Source organism: Lepisosteus platostomus, chromosome 19 (genome assembly GCF_059453375.1).
Source record: "Lepisosteus platostomus isolate fLepPlt1 chromosome 19, fLepPlt1.hap1, whole genome shotgun sequence".
NCBI lineage: Eukaryota > Metazoa > Chordata > Actinopteri > Semionotiformes > Lepisosteidae > Lepisosteus > Lepisosteus platostomus.
Genome location: NC_142629.1, coordinates 5,934,984 through 5,955,469, shown reverse-complemented (window position 1 = coordinate 5,955,469; position 20,486 = coordinate 5,934,984). Strand labels below are relative to the sequence as shown.

Below are 20,486 nucleotides of genomic sequence, written 5' to 3'. Positions count from 1 at the left end.
CGGTCGTGCTCTCAGTTGTGCCTTCAGACGTGCCGCGCCGGGACGGGAAAAGTCGTTTTCCTTCCACGCGCGATACTTGCTCAGCGTCTCTGTGACGCAGGCGCCGCACGTGACCCCAGAGGCGGCGGCTCCGGCGCGGGTTTTGGCGCGTGCCGGCCGGAGTCTCGCGGGTCCCGTCGCCGGAGAGGAGCGAGGTGCGCGAGCCCGGGCCTTGGTCCGATTCTTCGGCGGTTTAACGCCCATAAAGCGTGGTTACTCCTGTTAAAATGTCTTTTAACTTCGTTTCCCCGGTAGGTGCAGATTTGCGTTGTGCAGACGGTGAGACGGAATGAGGGCGGCGGCACCGGCAGTAACGATGCGGTAAGTGTAGGCGCACAGGAAAGTACTCTTAATTACGGTGATATAATACTTTTTTCTTTCGTTTCCTTGGGTTAATATGGCGTATTGGATGTGCATATATGCGTGTTATTTACCAAGCTCGCGTTGTTTATAGCGTGTTTGAATCGTGTTTCGTCGACTGTAGACTGTAGATAATATTTTAACAGACGCAAAATGCTGGGTTTTGGTTAAGCTGTCTCCCCTCCTCTGCGTGCAGCCCCCTGAGGTGGAGAGTGCCCAGTGTGGTTCATCGACATACACACGTTAAAATGGAAGAAAGGCGCTTTTTCAGAAGGAGGGCCTAAAGATGGCCTATGTTTTAGTTGGGAAAACGCAACTCAGCGAAGAGGAAGGGGTTATGGCAGTTTTAAAGGCGGATTCGATGCGTTTGACACCCTCATGGGTTTATTGATGATGGAGGTGGACCGGAAACGGGCGGTCCAGTTCGTGCGGGGCCGTTTCTGCGTGTGGCGCCGGAGGTGAGAATCGACACGGCCCCTCATCCTCGGACCGATCACTAATTGCCCTTCAAAACAACCGAGCACGAGGAGGAAATCACCCTCCCCCCCCCAAAACGAGATCTTTCGGAATCCTGATGTTAATCGAGATCAAAAAAATAAAAGACCTCGTTCCGTGTGAATGAGGCGCTGCTGGCTGCCCCCGGGGGTTAGCGAGGTGGCGCTCTGGTTAGCCCTGCAGGAGCCCCAGGGCTCATTTCCTGGGGTGCTGTCTGTGTGGAGCTTGTCCGTTCTCCCCAGGTTTCCTCCAGGCGCTCTGGTTTCGCCCCCCAGCCCAAGGACATGCTGGGAGGTGAATTGGCTTCTGGGAAAACTGGCTCTGGGGTGTGTGTGTGTGTGTGTTGGTGTGTGTGTGTGCGCCCTGTGATGGGCAGGTGTTCCGTTGCTTGCTGTGGTCGACTCCCATCTCCCCCGTGACCCCATATTGGATAAAATGGTTACACAATGGTTGTTCCCACATATTGCTGCCTCACTGCAGCCTCACACACACATGCAGACCTCTGGGCGAGCTTTTCCCACAAAGCATCCCCCTCCCAGCTCCTGTCTGAAGCTCCGGGGAGCTGCTGCACAGCCGGCCTGAGGCAGCAGCAGGAGGAAGGGACACACGCTGGTGGGTGATCTTTTATTTGTGGGAGGAGAGGATTTCTGAATGGCGCCTCACGGAAGATACAGAACTGGACTGGTGCGTTGTGTTTCTATAATGTACATCACAGCTCTTACTCGGAATACGTACTGGAGTGTTTACCGGCATGAGAATATATGTAATTAAACTTATGATCACGTGAGCCACCCCAGTCACTGCTGCAAAACACAGTAACTGATTTACTCATCCTAACCTGCGGTAGTAAATCCCCCAGTGCTTTGACACATGGGTAGCAGTTTTAGATGAATTAACTTGGATTGTTGGTATATACTCACTATACTGTAAACAGGCGCCGTCCTTCGGATGAGACGTAAAACCGAGGTCCTGACTCTCTGTGGTCATTAAAAATCCCAGGGTGCTTCTCGAAAAGAGTAGGGGTGTAACCCCGGTGTCCTGGCCAAATTTCCAATTGGCCCTTATCAATCATGGCCTCCTAATAATCCCCTTCTATGAATTGGCTATATTACTCTGCTCTCCTCCCCACTGATAGCTGGTGTGTGGTGAGCGTTCTGGCGCACTATGGCTGCCGTCGCATCATCCAGGTGGGGCTGCACACTGGTGGTGGTGGAGGGGAATCCCCATTACCTGTAAAGTGCTTTGAGTGGAGTGTCCAGAAAAGCGCTATATAAGTGTAAGCAATTATTATTATTATTATTATATATTGCTGTACAAACTGTCTGAATGAATACACATATTCTATTTAACATACAGCGATTTCACGGCGTTTTGCACAGGGCAGGTCAGGCGCTGCTGTAGACTGTGTTCAGTGCTCAGCCTGGTTGCCCGTGTGGCTGGCCGGCTCCGGAGTGACAGCGAGGACTCGGTTCTTCCTCGGGGGGAAGACGTGCCGAAGCCGGGATCCCTGCTCGGGAAGAGCTGCCGGGCCGGCGGCTCGTTTTCCAGCGGGCGCGCTGGTTATTTATGGTGCGTCGTCGAGTAGATGTGCAGAACACGTGTCCTACACACACCCGGCTAAATTAAAACGGCAGCAAAAAAAACAACAACCCCCAAACAAGACATTTTCTTCCGAGCCAGACGTTGTAGACGTTGCGTGCATCTCAAGGGAGCGTTTCAGAGAGGCAGTCCGCGATGCCATGCTAAAGATTTTTTTTGGTGTGTGTGTGTGTCCACCAGACAGGTTTCCTCTTAGTACACCACTGTCTGCCCGGGCCCTGTCTCGGCAAGTGTGGCTTTGTGTATCCTGGGAATGTCTGTCAGGGAAGCGGGATGATATCCGTACTTAATTCTGTTAGGTCATTGAAGAGTGGGAGACTGTGATTTAGTGCACGCCCTCCCCCCCCCCTTCAGCTCTCTGCCTAATTGGGTTAATCGTCCTCAATGGAATTTCCATTTCTGGCTAAATAAATTGCTTTCTCCCTCTGCAAACGGCTGTATTGTGCAGACAGCAGCCGTTGATTGGCAGGCTTTTTTGTGTGGGAGTGCTTCTCCCCCTCCTCTCTTCAGAAACTCTAATGCTGTTGTGAGCAGGTTTGTCCCACTCCCGAGAAAGCACAGCAGGAGGACCGCTCCGCAGCTCCGACTGGGCACCTGTAGAAAGGCCCGCTTGCTCAACAGCAGATGAAGCAGATTGGAGATGGGGGACATTGTAAATGTAAGCCGGGATTGCTCATTCTCAAACTTGCTAAATAGGCTGGTCTTTTTTCTATTTTTAAAGTGTATTTTAAAGTAGCAAACCCCTTGAAAGGTCCACGTTAAGATAAGATCAGTTTATTGGCCCTATACAATTTCTTGCATTAGGAATTTGTCTTTTCGCAGACCCCAGGTTGCTCTCCATGAGACAGACAGGGAGAGAAGCTTGGGGTCAGAGCGCAGGGTCAGCCATTGTACAGCGCCCCTGGAGCAGTTGGGGTTAAGAGCCTTGCTCAGGGGCCCAACCGAGTAGGATTCCTCTGCCGGCCGCGGGATACTAACTGGCAACCTTCCAGCCACAGGCGCAGATCCTGAGCCACAGTGCCACTGCACTGCCCTTAAATGGAAGTCTCTTTGCAAGGGTTTCTTTATTATTATCAGTAGTAGTAGTAGTATTAAGCGCTTTTCTGGACACTCAACTTCAAGCGCTTTACAGGTAATGGGGACTCCCCTCCACGTCCACCAATGTGTAGCCCCACCAGGATGATGCGACGGCAGCCATAGTGCACCAGTACACTCACCTCACACACCAGCTGTCAGTGGGGAGGAGAGCAGAGTGATAAAGCCCATTCATAGATGGGTGATTATCTGATGACCATGATTGGGAAAGGCCAGGACGCTGGGGGTAACACCCCTACTCTTTTCGAGAAATGCCCTGGGAGTTTTAATGACCACGGAGAGTCAGGACCTCGGTTTTATATTTGAAGGACAGCGCCGTTTTTAACAGTATAGTGTGTACACTGTACTGGGACATTAGGATCCACACAGACCACCAGTGAGCACTCCCACAGGTCACAGCCATTGAAGCATTATGGCACAAGTTCACGTCAGTCTACTTCTGGATTGTTGCGTGTAAACTGTTGCATTCAGAGAACTGTAGGTGTGAAACTCAGGCTCTGTGACATTAGCATTTTGGATTTGTCTCCCTGACATAACTCCTGCACTTTGACTAAGGCCGGAACAGGGCCCTTGAAGGCTCCTAGTTCGCTATGTTTTCTCTGGGACAGGCTGGTCTGGAGTGAGGGAGTTTCCAGAGAAAAGGGTGACCTCTGGGGAAAAAACAAAGAGATTTTATCTGGTCTCGGTTTGTTTGCAGCACCCCCTGCTGTAATTACATATGGACCTTTTAAAAAATGGATGAACGTCGCTCACTGCAGATAGTTATATTAATTTTTTAGCCAAATTTATTTAAGATTGTATAGCAAGGAATGGTAGTGTAGTACTTACAAATGAACTACCTTGCTCAAGGGTACAATTCTAAAGCCCTTACCACTGCCCAAATTGACCAAATGTATTAGCAAACCCCAGCTACTGGGAACATTTGTTTTCTTTTCAGTCTTCTCTGCACACGAACGTGCAATTTGTACAAATTTCTATTTATTTGTGACGGACCCTTCCCTTACCTAAGGCCACCCCAGGGATCTGCACGTATAAAAATGTCACAATAATGAAAAACAAGCACAGGCAACTTTATTATATTTTCAAGGCTTATAACAAAAAGAATGTAAAAAAGAACCAGCTCTATGCATACCCTTTAAATACTTCAAAAAGAACCCTGTTAAAACTCATGTGAGAATGTGCACATGTATTTTCTACCAGTAATTTGATTAATTATTGCCAGTGTGTCTATTCACAACAATTAGAGGCAGGTTTGGCATTCTCTAGTGTCTGGTTAGCTGTAATTGTAGATTTTTAAAGTCGATTTTTTTAAAATCTAAACAGAACTGAGCGTTTTCTTTTGGTATTAAGTTGAAAAAGTCTCATCTTTAAGTAGCTGGATTTGTTCTTCATTTTTTAAAGGAAGTGAAGAAGTCAAGAGCGAAGGAAATGTGGAGCTAAACACAAACTTTTCTGTGAGGTGAATTACCCCGCAGCCCGGAGCTCTGCTGTAAAGAGAGCTGACACACTGCTTCCTCAGTGCTCTCGTGGCATGCTTTCACATACCAGATCAGTCGAAGACCATATTAAATTACATCGACGGGAGTATTTACTCTGTGGCAGAACTTCCCTTGAAATATTTTGGGGTCACCGATTAAAAAGACAGTCAGCACGGAACAAGGCGATGAAAACAAACAAAACGAGTGGATCGCACTCTGTCGGGCGTGTTTTTCCTGTATTATTTTTCGGCTGTTGTTTCAAGCACTTTATAAAGAGCGCCAGGCCACATTTGGGCTGATATAATTTATGCCGGCACTGTTTTAATTACACAGTCGTGTCGTTTGTTTAGAAATTCCCATTACTGATGTCAAGTTGTGTTCATTATTCACTCAGGGCTTCGTAGCCCAGCTATTGTTCAGCGAGTGTTTTCCTCCAGACAGTCTGTGAAGCCGACCCCCACTGAAAAGCCCATTCCCTTGAATTAATCACAAGATGATATAGTTGGTGCCAGCTCTTTTTTAAGCCATTGATATAAAAGAGCTATTTGATTTAATTGGTATTTAAATGTACTCCAGATGAATGCCCACACTTCTACTGCTGTAAGTGGGAACACAGCTGTTTGTAATGAGCAAAATATGATTGTTATAACTGGGAGGGGGGGATACCTGGAACTCGTCAGACAGGGACAGACATGGCCTTGCTCTTTCTTCTAGATCCTGGCGGGTGTAACTCTTTTTCTGCCGCACACTTGAGATCTAGGAACACTGGGATTTCCACTTTGTCCTCTGTCTTGTCTATAGTTGCATCTGTTCAGGGAAAAGTAAAAGGTTTTGTTTATTCACCCAATGTTTCTGAGGAATGATGAGGTGCCAGGAATGGATTCTTGATGATTATGGACTTGTACATAAGGGACAAAAGTCTGTTTCTGTATACTGGTGGATCCCACCCCCATTAGATTGCTGAAGCCTTCATTGATCTAAGACGATCTAGGATCTATGATCTAAGATCCATTTGAATGTTTGCAGTCCACGTTTGGGTTTTATTTCACTTAAAAAATAGATCATGTTTAAGAGCTGGGAACAAACAGTTCAACTTAATCTTATTATTCTTGGTAAAGCTCGTGAAAGGGTTTGATTGTGTAACTGAGAGCTCCATTGGAACAAAACGTGTGCAGACGTTTTTATGTGGGTGGCCAGCCCTTTCTTTGTGGGAACCCGTACTCTCAAGATTTTACTGGGTATCACTAAATTGTCAACCGGATAAGTACCCTGGAACAGAGAGCAATTTTGACCAGTTCTGCCCAATAATTGAATTAAAAGCTTGGATGGAATAAAACTCCATGTCCAGGGGCGACCAGTGCTTATTCTTGCAAACCGATATTGTGTGTGGGCATGATTGTAAGGTGAAAATTGTAGAAATATTGTATCTTTCACACGATGCATACTACATTGGTATCAACAATAAACCTTAGCTGAAAGAAATGGCCTTTTTCTGACAGAGGTGTAAGGATATATATTTGTGTGTAGTGAACTCAGATTGTGGCTGGCTGAATAACACACAGGATATCTAATTTATTCGAGCTCTGGAGGACTGAATGATGGGCGATTTGTCCCTCAGTACAACTAGAACAAGTTCTGTGTTTGGCAAGCCAAGTGTCCAAGTCAAGACTTGTGTCCAAGTATCTATTGCTTGTCTGTTGTGCCTTCTGTCAGACATCCATGCCATTACAATGTTATAAAAGGGTGTTATGCTTTAGATTGCTTTAGAGCTTTGTTTTTTGCATTTATTTAATTAATTTAGGAATCAAAAGATTGAATTAAGGTAAAACATAATTACATGATTTTGAGGTTCCTGAATGGTTTCATTAAATAGTGCAGGATGTCCTAGAAAAGTGCTTTAGGTCAAGATATTGAAGAGCATTTTAGAGACTGAAGGTGACTCTGGGTCAGGTTTCAGTTACATGTAGTAGTTAATTGTTACACGTACTAAATATATAGTATCGTCACTAGTTCTAAGCATTTAAGATAACCTTTTTTCCATAATTAACAATGATATAATATATAATGGAAAATATACACTATTAGCACAAAAGTTTAAAATAATCCAGTTGTGTTGAATTTTTTTATGAGAAATGTGAGTTCAGCGTTAGAGGTAAGATTATTTTAATTTGCTTAAAAATAACTCAACAACATAACTCAATAGATGTAATAGTATTTTCTAAGAGATTGAAGCCCTGTGCATAATGTTCATAATGAAATGATACTTCTCCCTATGATGATCTGAATGTTATTAAAGGACCAAATCTTTGCCAAAGATCTGGGGAATAAGATACTATTTATCCAAAGCCCCGTAGTGTATAATGGTATATATTTCCTCTTTGAGATTGTAAAGAAAACATAGTATGAACCATCCATGTCATTAATATGTTTGCAGAATATTATAACTTAAATAATATTCTAATTTCTCATAAAATTTAGTAATTATGTTTTTATGATATACATTATATAGATCATTTTTCTCCAAATAATATTCATTTATTCTTTCTTGCAGCCTGCAGTCGTTCCATGAAAGATTATATCTTTTGGAATTTTGTATGGTTTGAATATCTTTATGCAAAATTCTTTAAAAAATATTTTCTAGGTGATGCCAGAAATAAAATAAAATTCCTACCTTTTATGAGTGGTAAATGTAGTGATCTAAACTTAAAGGAAACTGAGTGAATCAACAGCAGTGCGCGTTCAACTTAAAAGAAGGCAGCGTTGTTCCTGCGCATTCATAGTAAATTAACATTGCGAAAACAAAGTTCTGCTCTTGGCTGTCACCTGTCCCAGTTTCCAGATTTTCCAAGGGCACAAGGTGGAGGTTTTAACAAAAATTAAGCTGAGTGTTAGATTTGACTCGTGAAATAACGTGGACTTTCGAGTGTTAATAAACTCATTCGAATAACATTTTTTTTTTCTCAGTCGTGGCTCTCAAAAAAATAAAAGAACACCCCCAAAAAAGGAGACCCGACATGTGAAAACCAGCGGCGTTTTTTCGTGAAGGCTGGGGGCTCGCTTCCCCGGGCGGCATCCTTTCGGAAACCCGAGGCGTCCTCCTCGTCGGAAGCTACGTTTACCCCCCAATCCGTGTGCCGACATTTTAATTCGCCTCCAATCTCCCCCCTTCCGCCATGTCTGGTTCCTCTCTCCCTGCGTGTGCTGAGTGTGCTGGTCTGCAAAAGGCTGCTGCCACGCGCTTTGCTCTGGCATTCCTCTGTGCTGCGTGCCAGGTAAGGAGAGATCCGCGCCCGTCCGCTCCGCTCCGCGCCGCGCCGGGCTACGGGACGGGCGCCTGCCTTTATTTCGGGGGGTTCGTCGTCCTGCGGCTGGTACTGTTGAAAGGGCTGCAGATGAACGGAGCTGGGGTGGGGGGAGGAGAGGGGAAAAATAAAGGCAGGCATGCCAGTCTGCCAGTAGGTACAGATGCTGCGTAGTCTGTGCTCGTCCTTGAAGGCTGTCCAAGAGCTGGCTCAGGGCGCCGGAGGGGTGGCAGGGTTCCAGCCTCATCTCTCTCTCCCCCTCTCTCGCACGCTCCGTCTCTCTCCCTTTTTTGTTTTTTGTTTGCGTTTTGTCCGGCGGGCTGCGCGCAAACTGTCCCGTGTGCTCCTCGTCCTGTCAAGGGTGCCCCGCGACAGCCCGGGGCCGACGGGCGACCGACGAGGGGGTTGGCATGCTTTCCGTCCTCCCAGCCAGCGCCATTTGCCTTCACCTCCACCTGTCGGGTTGCAGGGGAGTTGGGGGGGGGGAGGCATTGTCCCCCCTCACTCCTCCTCCTCCTCCTCATCCTCCACTTTTGTTGTGTTATTTTTTGTCACGAAAGCCGAGCGGCGGATGGCACCGTGCGGGGCTGCAGTGCTCGGTTGTGTGACGTCATGGCTGTCTGGCCAGCAGCGAACACGCTTTGCAGCGTGCAGGTTGCAGAGCATTTACTGCAGAGCCTGTGACCTGTTTTTCTTTCCCTGTGCAGCAGAAGAGGTTTTTTTGGGAGAGTGGGGGGGGTTTGTTGTTGCTTTGGTTGGTTATTTCCTCACGTCATAAATCCCGATTCATATCGCAGTAGTACCAGCTTAACCAGTGCCAGGTCGCAACAAAAGGGGGGGGGGGTGGGAAACCGAACAGAACAGTTTAGTCCTCTTTTCATTCCCCTTTTCTTTTTTGCCATCCATTATTTCGGTCCTCCTCCGTCCTGAATGGAAATTTCTCAGAGAAGTCGATCAGTGCCTGCTCATTTGAGAGGTAAATGAGAGCTGATTATTTAGTATCGGATGCATTATGTGTTTCGTACCAAAAAAAAAAAAGAGAGAAAATCCTGTGGTTTTGATTTGTATGAATTCCACTGTTGCGGCATTGCATCTAGCCCGGGCTGCTATCTGAGGAGCTCTGAGGGCTGGGATGGTGCACAAAGGGAGAGCCAGAGAGGGTGGAAAGGACATTGCTGTAAGAAAACCTTGGCATCTTTTCTGGCATTGCTTTCGTTATTTATTTTTAAACCGTTGTCCCCCCCCCCCTCTCCTTGCGCTTTTTGCCTTTATCCTTTGTTGCCCTTCGTTTGCAGCCGGCTGGAGTTTTTGTTTTGCGTTTTTTTCTTCTTCTCCTTCTCAGTCTGAGCTTCGTCCCCTTTTGTGAGAACGTTGTTTGGTACTGTCGCCGAGGCTGTGTGCCAAGTCTGTCTAATTAAGATTAAGCATATGCAGATTTGCCTTGTTTTCAGCTAATGACAGCTGCAAACAATTATTTGTCATGCTTGCTGATTGTTGATTGGTGAAAGGATAGCCATGAGAGAATTCTCAGCTTTCTCAGGGTGTGCGTGTGTCGGTGTATGTGTGTGTGTGTTGGTCTCGGTAAGTTTCGAGATGCTGTTTGTCTAGACAGACGTGGCCGGCGTAAATTTCTTTCATTTCGCCGTCTTCTCGTGATATCTTGAAACAAAAGAAGCAGTGGGAGAAAATTCTTGCGAAAGCAGAGGGGTTCATGCCTGCCTGCCTGGGTGGATGCTTGTGTTTCTCTGCTGCGGTGGGCTTCTTGGCATTGGGGGCCAATGTATAGGTTTTGTTCTTAGTGTGCCAAAAGGAGGATGATGGGGGGGGGGGGGCATTGCGGCGGCCCTTCGTGCTCCTGAACGCCAGCGGGGTTAGTGATTCTATAGGGTCGCTTGTTTGTTTCCGTTTTGCGATTTCCATGTTGCCTCTGGGTTTTCATTTGTTTTGGGGGGTTCTTGCTATACGGCCACCGTGTAGGAACAATATGGGGGGAACAGCTAGCTCCTCGCTCAGCCTTCACAAGCTCATTGCGCAGTTAAAGGGAAGGCGTTGCAGCAGGCAGGGCTCTGGCTTCGCAGTCTTGTCCACGAAGCCCTCTTTGGCTCTGCAGCAGAGATCTGGTGCTCCCCTCTTCACAGCCTGGCACCACAGAGGCAGCTCTGATGAACCCTGTCTGGCCACGGAAGCTGAGAATCGGTCCGAGACAAATGCCTGCTCTCAGCTGGGCAGATGAGACTTTGTGACTTGTGGATCTGTTGATTTGAGAACATTTACAAGCGCTTCAGTCACAATCCAGATCCTCCCCACCTCCTGTCCGTTTGAAATGTTTTTGTTTTCTGGGTTTTGATGTAACAGAAGAGTGGGGCAGTGGTCTTGTCAAGGAAATACCAGGTACCAACCATGCATGGAGGGTGAGACTTAAGCTGCGTTTCACAAAAATACTGTCTTTGTCATTAAAATTGCAGTTACTTATACAGGTATGAATCTGTCAGCACTATTATGCAGGTGCATAGAAATGTCTTTTTTTATGATTTGAATTATTAACACATTGTTTACCAGGAAAGTCTGGTGTGTGCAGGTGTGCATTGATCTTCAACTGGGTTTGCACTTTTAAATTGTCCATCAAGAAATGCAGTATGCTCTGGTGTGGAGAAACCTGTGTTTTACCTGGGAGCATTTCCCTGCCATCCTGGAACCAGTATTATATGAACGTCAGAGAGGCTGCACACGAGAGGAGGCTGTTTGCCCCATTGTGCTCATTTGGTTTCAAATCACGTAAGCGAAGATTTCCTCCAGACAGCAGTTCATGAAGGGGCAGTTCCTGATGGAGTTTGGGCTTCAGCCACCACACCTAACTAGAAGTCTGTCTAGGATTCGCACAGCTCTGTAAAGAAGTGTTTCCTATTCTCAATCCAAGACCTAACTTCTCTTTTTAGTTACCGTTTGTTACTCAGGATCATTGTTTCACTCCTGAGTGTGAAGCAGCCTTCTTGGTTGCTTATCTTTACCCCTTAGGATTTTAGGTACTTAGATCTCCTGTTTCCTTAGTTCTGAACCGAAGAGATTTTGCCCCCTTAACGTGTCCATATTTAATAGTCTCATCGATTCTTTGAGCTCTAAGCTCTTTGAACTCTTTCTAAGTTTAGAATATCTGTTTTGTGGTATAGTGACCATAACTGAAACTATGTTTTAAATCAAGTCTTACTATTGTGTTGTAAAGCTTAAACACAGCTTTCCACACCTTTTGCTATATATGCAAGAATTTTGTTAGCTTTTTTTATTGCTTAATCTCGTTACCTTGATGGGGACATAAAGAATCCACATAGAGTAAATGCCAGATCCCTTTTGTCTGTTCTTTAATGCAGGTCAGAATCACTCATACGATATACATGATGTTTGTTCAAATTTCCATGTAGATCACTTTCCACTTATCAGGGTTATATTCCATTTGCCATGTGTATGACCACTTCATGCTTGTGTCTAAGATCTTTTGTACTTGCTACTGTTGGATCATGCAGAGGAGCGCGCCTAGAGCAGATCCCTGGTTAAGGATATGACACTGTTTCCTGTTTATGATCCAGTTCTTAATCCATGTGCATATGTTACCTTAGATTTCTGCGGCTTTTAATTTGAGATTTAACATTTTGTGAAGGTCCTTTGCAAATGTGAATCTATATTTTGGTGAATACTGTAGTACTATGCATGGCCCTTGCTGGTTGTTCAAAGAATGCTGGTAATTTAAATAAGACTTTACCTATAATCTGCTTTAGGCCCGTTCCTCTCTCAGGGATGGAGCGGTGGCACTGTGCCTAAGGGTCTGTGCCTGTGGCTGGAAGGTTGCCGGTTCAAATCCCAAGGCCAGCAGATGAATCCTACTCCGTTGGGCCCCTGAGCAAGGCCCTTAACCCCAGCTGCTCCAGGGGCGCCTTTTAAATGGCTGACTCTGCTCTCTGACCCCAAGCTTCTTCTCCCTGTCTGTGTGTCTCATGGAGAGCAAGCTGGGGTGTGCAAAAAGACAAATTCGTAATACAAGAAATTGTATACGGCCAATAAAGTGATCTGATCTTATTAGAAGTAAGCTAATAATATCATAAGTAAAACTGATTGGTCTTTCCTGGTTCAGCTTTGTCTCCCTTTCTATGAATGGGTGTCATATTTGCAATTCTCCCTAACATGGGTATAGCTTCTGTCCTGAGTGGGAGTTGAAATAGCCAAGCCAGGGGTCTATGAAAAAGATCCCAGATTTAGTCACCCTAGCCCCTGTAGTCTTGTTGGTCTCTAGTGAACTGAGCAGAAAAACTATCATGTTGATTTTTGCTGTTCAGATTGTTGAGGTTTGCCCAGTGCAGCACAAGGCATGTGACATCCTTGTTAACTGATTCACACTTAAAGAAGAAAGTCAGAAGTTTGCAAAGGCTGCTTGTGTGCTTAATCTGGAACCACAAAAGTGCTTTGTAAAAAATCTTATAAAGATGGCAATAGTAACAACACAATGCTGCAGTGATAATGTATCAGTGCAGTAGACTACCCCTTCTGAAAAAGTAGAGGGCACTGTTCTTGTCTTGTGCGACATGCGTCTGTTGTTCGGACAGTACACCCAGTAACGGCTGCAGCCATTGAAGAAAAAGAGCACCAGGGGAAAAGCATGTTGCTACTAACAGGCTTCTACGGTATATAATGTAACCAGCATAGACTTTACAAAGCATTTTGGATCTTAAAGTATTTCAGTGACGTACACCAATAATCGTTTTCCTTATTTCCCCCTTTTCAACATGATGGCATGAGCATACTGCTGTAGGTTGTGACCTTAAAAAGGATTCAAACACATTGCTACTTACTTTGAGGAAAACATTGTAGCTCATTACAGGCACTCATTTCTATTACCTGTTTCCTAATAATATTTTATTTCCAATACTGTAGTACATTCTGTAGTGTGTAGTGTAAAATATATTTAGCAGATAACTACCAATGTTCAAAAATAACAAAAAAGACATTGCACAGAATTTGTTCAGTTTAAAATGTAGTATATATGTTATTTTTTTAAATATCCAGGAAAAACTATGTTCACAGCAAATTATCATTCAGTTGTAGTTTGATCATAATGATGTTTTTGCAATTTTTTGTTTGGGGGATACATTCCTTAGTCAACTCAGAATGAACAAATTATATTTATGTATTAACATATTGCTAATAGCAAAACTTGTCAGTCTGAGTCGACGATTTTTTTAAAGTTTCACTGCAATAACTTTAAATCCTTAATAATTTAAGATTCATATAACAGTTATTTTTTAACAGTTTAATTTAATTACGAGGACTGAAGATACTGAAAGAAAGGTGGCAGCTATTCACCAGCATTATATTGTTTTACACTGCACATCATCATTATTATAATTGTTCCCTTTTTATGGTATTGTAGGCCTAGTTTTGCTTTAGATTTCTAGAACACTACTGGTTTAGCTGAGGTTTAGAATCAAGTCAGTCTGAAAAGGTTAAGGCCATAAAGTACTTATGCAAAAAACAGGAGTTCTGTGAAACAGATTACTTGTACTAAACTCTGACTGAAGTCAATAAGGAATTTGGAAAAACTGGCAAAGCACTACTTACCTATAGTCTTTTTAAATTTGATTTACATCACTTTGAAGATGGCAAAAGTTTTTCTGTCCTTAAATATTGTTTGTATGGATTTTTATTTGTCGCATCCAGCCTCTTCTATGTTCCTGTTTCACCTTTTTACGCAGTGCGATATGGGATGTGTGCTCCTCAGGTGGCATGCACTTCCTGATTTACAGTATATTATTCCTAATAAAGAAAACCATTGCGAAATGAACAAGGTGCATTCAAAAAAAGTCATTCTTTACAACATTTTTAAGAGGGACATGTTTCGTTTTATGAAGGAAAAGAAGAGGTATGGAACAGGAGCAGATACTGTGCATATTGGGAATGAACAGCGGGAGCTGTTGTTTTGTGACTCCCCTGCTTCCTCATAGACCACTCAGCCTGCTTCCAAGCTCCCAGTGCTTCTGGCCTTTAACTGGGTAGAGTGACAGCAGTAGGGCTCCATATGTCCCCCCTGTCAGCAGCACTCATCCACAATCGCAGTTTAGGCTGTGCACCACTGCAGCGAGCGTTTATAGAAACTAATAAGGTTGTCTGCTCCTGACAGGTGTTGCACAAGTTATTTGAGCTCATTGTTTCATTGCGGAGACACGCAAGAGCTTATTTGTGTATTTTTTGTTTGGTGTTGTTTTCTTAGTGCGATTAGCTGTCACATAAATGCATAAAGCGTAACTGCGTATGTAATGATAACAGTGAAATATATGCGTAGCAGCCGCTGTCGCCAGGGAATATTGTGATTGTGTACGCCTTTCCAGTAAATGGCGGTGACTGCCTGTAGAGGCTCGAGGAGATACTGGGCGTTTCTCCAGCCTGGAGGCAATAGTTCAGTCTGGAGACATCAGGGAAGAGCGCAGCCACAGACATGAACTGAAACCAAAAACAGAGTGGGTGTCTGGACATCAGTGATCGAGTGAAAATGAGTGTGAACCTTTATTAGGTGAAAGGAAAGCTAAGCATTGGATCGTTTTTGCTCTATATCAGACATTGCACTTCCTGCAAAGAAGAAATGAAGGTCAATAAAATCCTGATAAGGTAGAAATAATGTTTGGGCTATGGAGATACATAGAACATTTTTTTCTTTAGTGTTTCTTCCCTCCTTGCTTTCATTTGTGGAACAGGCCTGTGTTAGTTCCTTTGCAGCTTACAAAACCCACTCGGCCCCCCACACAAACCTTTGCACTTCCCGATTTCTTTTGGCTCAGAAGGCAGCTGTTGGAAGCCCTTTTTTCTTGTGCATCTTTATGCATTTAGACCTTATGGTCATGTATTGAAATACTAGTGCAATACAATTCAATACATGAAATACAAATGCAAGGCTGGAGTAAGAAGCCCATTTTTTAACAGCCCCTAAGCACTGTTGTAGTTGTTCTTTCCTGAGTTTTTTTGTTATTGACAGGTATTGATTTTGCATGCTAATAACGCTGAACATTACTGACTCGAATGTGTAACTGTAACCCAGACAATGGTTTTTGAGAACACACGTGTACATTCTCTGTCAGTGAGGTACTTTACTCTTAGATGGGAGTGATAATGTGCGTGGTTGTATGCCTGCACAGGCTGGTATGATTCAAGAGGGAAATTAATTTCTTGACTGTCTGGTTGACTACTGCAATTAGACGGTCTTCTTCTACAAATGTTGTATTTCCAAGTGGATACTTAATTTGCGTAGATTACAGGGTTTGGTAATTAAATTTAATTTTGATGTAGCAGTGCAGTAGGCTCACAAGTCTTTTGTAATAGCTGGTTGGATGCTGTATGCAAATTGGTCTTAGATGTGAATTAGAGGAGTGAAATTTAATCTGTTAACATGAGATAAAAGTTTGTTGTAGGAAAAAAATAATCCCACAAAGGAAATGAAACTGGTCCTCAGTGAGACCTGTGTGTTGCGTCAGAGGGCCTCTACCCATTTATTTTGTCTAGTTCAGTCCAGGCTGACCACTTTGTCTCCACGTGTTTGGTCCCATTTTGGAAATTCCCAATCCCAGTTTTTCTCATCCTCCAAAAAGCAGCTCCGTCATTCATTTCAGTTCACAGGGATCTCATACTGGGTCCCTCCCGAACAGTGAAGTGTTTAACAACAGGCTTGACGATGCAGCTCTGACGCTTAATTACCCACTCCTTAACAACACACAACCACACAAGTTCAACGTAAACGGATGCAAATTACTGCCTTTTAATAATTCGGGCTCCACTTTTCTCTGAAGCATTTTCACGAATGAACGAGAAAGAAGAAAAGAACCTATCACCACTATTCCATAATCATAACAGTTATTTCATCTTCTGTGAATGGTGTGTGCTTAATAATTAGTGGCAGGAAGTTAAATGTACATTATGCTAGCAATTATCCGAATACAGTGGGGACAAGTGCTGCAGGATAATTTAATTTTCTGTGTGTATGAATGCAAACATATTGTTAGTGAATGCATGTACAAACCAATTAATGTTCGAGTGGCAGTCTGCCAGTGAGTTATACCAGGTCTGAAGCAGGAATTTCTAAAGCAGGAAGTCGATTTTGCATGTTTTGTCTGACTTCATGCTCCATGCAAAGAGCTGCTGGTGAACACTAAGGCTTCCAAATTCTGAAATGATTTGTACATCAAATAATGTCTTAGTGCAGTTTGTGTGCTCTCTGCATAGGTTTTCTCTGGGTGTTCCAGTTTCCTACCACAGTCCAAAAACATACTGGTAGGTTAACTGGCTTCTGGGAAAATTGGCCTTCAAGTATGAGTTTGAGCGCATCTGTGTTTGTCCTGTCTGCCCTGTGATGGACTGGGATTTCTGTGCAGGATGTACTCTGCCTTGCACTCGGGACAGGCTTGCAGGGATAAGATAAGATCACTTTATTAGCCCTATACAATTTCTTGAATTAGAAATTCATCTTTTCACATACCCCAGCTTGCTCTCCATGAGACACACCGACAGGGAGAGAAGCTTGGGTTCAGAGCACAGGGTCAGCCATTTTCCCCATGACCCTGTATGAGATAAAGCAGTTTAGAGAATGCATGGATGGATGAAACATTCTACTAGGTTTCCAAACTGTCAAATTACTTTGCAGTCACAAAGAAGCAAGTAGAGGTCCATTGCATACTGAAAAGTAGAAGTAAAGATGAGCTTGCATTCTCAAAACTGACGTGGTCACAGAAAATAAGAGCAGCATTCTCCATAAAGCTCCCAGCCTGAGTGTGTGGTTTTCTCTCTGGCCCACAGAACCATAAACATAAGCAAAGTAATAACGTAGTGCTGTCAATAGCTGCACTGTGTATCCTGATGGTCTGGTGTCTTGAAGGAAGTGTCTCACAGTTATCTTCATGATAAAACTGGAGACTTGTTTCTTAAGCTATGTGATTTTTTTTTTGTCTGAATGGTGAATAACCAAATGTTAATTAATTGACAGATAACAAAGATAACCAACCTCCAATGTAGATTACTTGTCAATGTAGATTACTTGTATTTATTAATCACCAGACCTTTAATTCTGAACATAGCTTGATCCACACATCATATTTTATATGTGTTTAAAACATGATTAATAACATGTAAATATATTGTTTATTGAACATTATAACACAGATCTTAATTAAAGAGTTTTTTTATATGCAGACAGACTGCTGCTGTCCATTTTTTCTTGTTTTAATTAAATTGAGGGGTGCTGCCTAATATACTATAGTATACCTGCTGCTTTGAATAACATAGAGAGTAAAAGAAAGATAAAAGCCGATCACAGGGAGGAGTGATCCCATCCGACAGTGACAGGGATTGTAAATGAAGCATTTACAGCGTTAAGTGATTTGAAACCCCTTGGGAAAACAAAAGGGAGTCAGAGTGGGAGATTGATAGCACAGATTAGATAGATGGTATTCTTTTTTGTAGGGGGGGCAAAACACAAAACGTCCGAGCAGTATTTCAGTCTTGCGGTCACCCAGGCCAGGTTAGCTGGGGTGGGGTGTGTCAAGCGATAGAGGGTTTCACAGGGGATTCAGAATGATATAATCTGAAATCTGAAGCGATTGCCCAGGCAGCTACTGGATAAGACACCCAGCGCCTTTCACACAGTTCCATGGGTTTCCTTTGCTTCTAGTCAATATCAGAATTGCTTGGGGCATTTGAAAGGCAGCTCACCTTTAATCACCATGAGTCTCAAACACCTTTTTGCTCTCCTCTATTGCATGGAATTTAAAGTTGCAAGAAGCCAAGATTTAACTGTAGTGAACAAGGCCTGTCTAAAGTGGACAGATGATCAAGCACTGGAGAAACCAGGGTTGCAAAGTGTTTGATGTCTGGATGGATGCAACGTCCTGGATGTGAACCAGTGGTACTGAGCCATGAAACCACACCAAGGGTCAACCAATCCATGCGTCCATGAAAATGGTCTGACCCACTTTGATTAGACAGACAACTCAGTGTATTGCTGTGCTGCAATCAGACAGACTAAGCAGGGCTCCTCTTAATCCTACTTTCCATCACTCACACAGCTCTCTATGACTTACTGTCCAGTAAAGTACTGTTCCTATGCTGTCCTTCTCTTCTGCCTTTTGAGTTGCCCTCCTCACTTCTACCTTGACAGTGACCAGCATCACAGGTAGAGAAATATATAGGATTCCACTGTTTTGACTGAGTGCATAGCTGGAGTACAGTGGTTAAACCCCTACAAAAGCCGGACATGGTCAGAGTCCTTAGAAACATTTAGTATATATCTATCATACTGTATATAGCACTCTGTGTAATAAAATATTATACAGTATATACAGCTGCAGGAATACTGGCAGTCACATGCTCCTAACACCCTGGAGTATATTGGAAACACAGAAGGCTATTTACTATTTCTTAAGCCCCAGACACGTGCCCGTTACACACACCCTGACCCAGGCACAGGCAGCATTACAGCCTGAGCTGTAGTCTAATGACCACCCTGGGGGACTGCGACACAGTGTTGTAGCCTGTGCCTCTCTTACCATTCAAGTGTAGCACTAAGGAGCTGGGGAGAAGGTCTCCCACCTTCCCACTGTAATTGGCAGCCCTGATCTAAGAGGCCCTGACCCACATTAGACTTAGAGAGGAGATGGGCAGCTTGAAGAAGTGCCACTCACCTTCCAGCCCCACATTTAACTGCACTGTGGGAATATGTGCAAGGCTGCTGCATTATGGGCTACTGCTGTGTTCCACTCCTGCTCTGTATTGTAATAGCTTTTTCATTTGTGTAGGTCTAAACCGGTCCTTTAAAGGTCTTGAATAATTGATATTTTTTATACTGGAGTGAGCTTTGATGGATGTTCATTTTTGGCTTTCAGTGGTGCACTATTTATGGTAGGTACTGTAGGTTGTTGTTTTTTTTCTGTTTGGTATTAGTAGAAAGTAGAGCTGGGCGATAATTCGATAACGATAATTATTGCGATATAATTTTCCTCGATAAAATTTTAACAAAAGTGCGATAAATGCTCGATATATATGTTTATGCTTTGCGCATGATATGCGCATGCGCACAAAATACTGCGCGAGTGCGCGTGCGTGTTGCAGACCGGGCAGCTAACAAGATTTGTTTAATGTTTCTGCTGTTTGGCAAGTGTTTGTTGTGTTCTTAAAATAAAAAGTTGTTTCATTTACTAGTTAACTGTCTGGTTTCTTCAACTTTCACTCAGGAGAAAAAATCTGCCTTTAAACTTGAAAGAAATAATGATTTGACATTTATTGTGATAGTTATCGATATCGACTGGTATGAAAACTTTTATCATGATAATGTTTTTGGCCATATCGCCCAGCCCTAGTAGAAAGCAAATTCCCTGTTCAGAGTCCTTGCACTGTTGAGGCTGATATGGTCTGGTGGCGTTTCATGTGTTGGTATCGACTTCATGGTCTTCCTTGACTTCATTCTGAAGCTGTGAAGATCGTCAGTCCTACAGCATGAGGCAGACGTTTGAAGCTCACAGGCCTTTCAGCCTGATGGGAAAAAAGGGGTGTATTAAGCCAAAAGGGGTCCTGGATCAATGCTGTGTTCCAGTGTGAGCTTTCACTGGGTATACCTGTTTATGATGTGTTTGTTTCGACAGGTTATGGAAAGGAACTCCAACCATGTTCAAGACAATGTGATTGAGTGCACGGACTCTGCAGGTGAACAGGTAGGCAGGTGTGTTGTCTGTGAGGAAACACAGGGCTTTTAATAAAGGATGTGAGGGGGGTTGCACATCGTATTGTGTGGATACACTGGATAATCTGATGATGTTGTGCCTTTGTTGACTAACCCCAGAGCAGCATCTGGATACCTGTTAGAATTACATTTACACCACCCAGCATTGTCAGTTTGCATGAGCATTGACATTGAGTGAGGCACTGTGCTGAAAATAGTCATCGCCACTTCTGGGTCATATCTCTTTCTGCTTTAGAAGAAAGCACTGAAGTACACTGAGGGTGCTGGAGAAGAGAGAGGTCACAGAAATCTTTCACAGACTGACACAATAGCAGTTCCAGCTGACATTTTGTTTTCGTAGCATAGGGGTTTGTGTGCTTT

The 20,486-nt window shown here is 43.9% G+C and overlaps 1 protein-coding gene and 1 long non-coding RNA gene across 7 annotated transcripts in view; one reads left to right on the top strand and one right to left on the bottom strand.

Annotated features, from left to right (window-relative positions):
* The first annotated feature begins 83 nt into the window (after nucleotides 1-83).
* The window catches only part of tnrc6a (trinucleotide repeat containing adaptor 6A), a 126,208-nt gene continuing 105,805 nt past the window's right edge, over nucleotides 84-20,486 (top strand). For 5 of the 6 annotated variants that reach the window (XM_088613021.1, XM_088613030.1, XM_088613023.1 and 2 more), the window contains exons 1-2: nucleotides 8,202-8,338; nucleotides 20,029-20,097. In XM_088613021.1, coding sequence (XP_088469147.1) covers nucleotides 8,240-8,338; nucleotides 20,029-20,097 — 168 coding nt within the window. In that variant the 5' untranslated portion in view covers nucleotides 8,202-8,239. Of the gene's footprint in view, nucleotides 195-294; nucleotides 361-8,201; nucleotides 8,339-20,028; nucleotides 20,098-20,486 lie in introns of those variants that run through there. The other variant, XM_088613022.1, reaches the window with a different exon arrangement.
* On the bottom strand, nucleotides 4,638-8,088 carry LOC148644993 (uncharacterized). Its single transcript, XR_015928530.1, has 2 exons — nucleotides 7,738-8,088; nucleotides 4,638-5,873 (listed from the first exon to the last, which is right to left on the bottom strand). It is a non-coding gene; the product is annotated as an uncharacterized LOC148644993 (long non-coding RNA).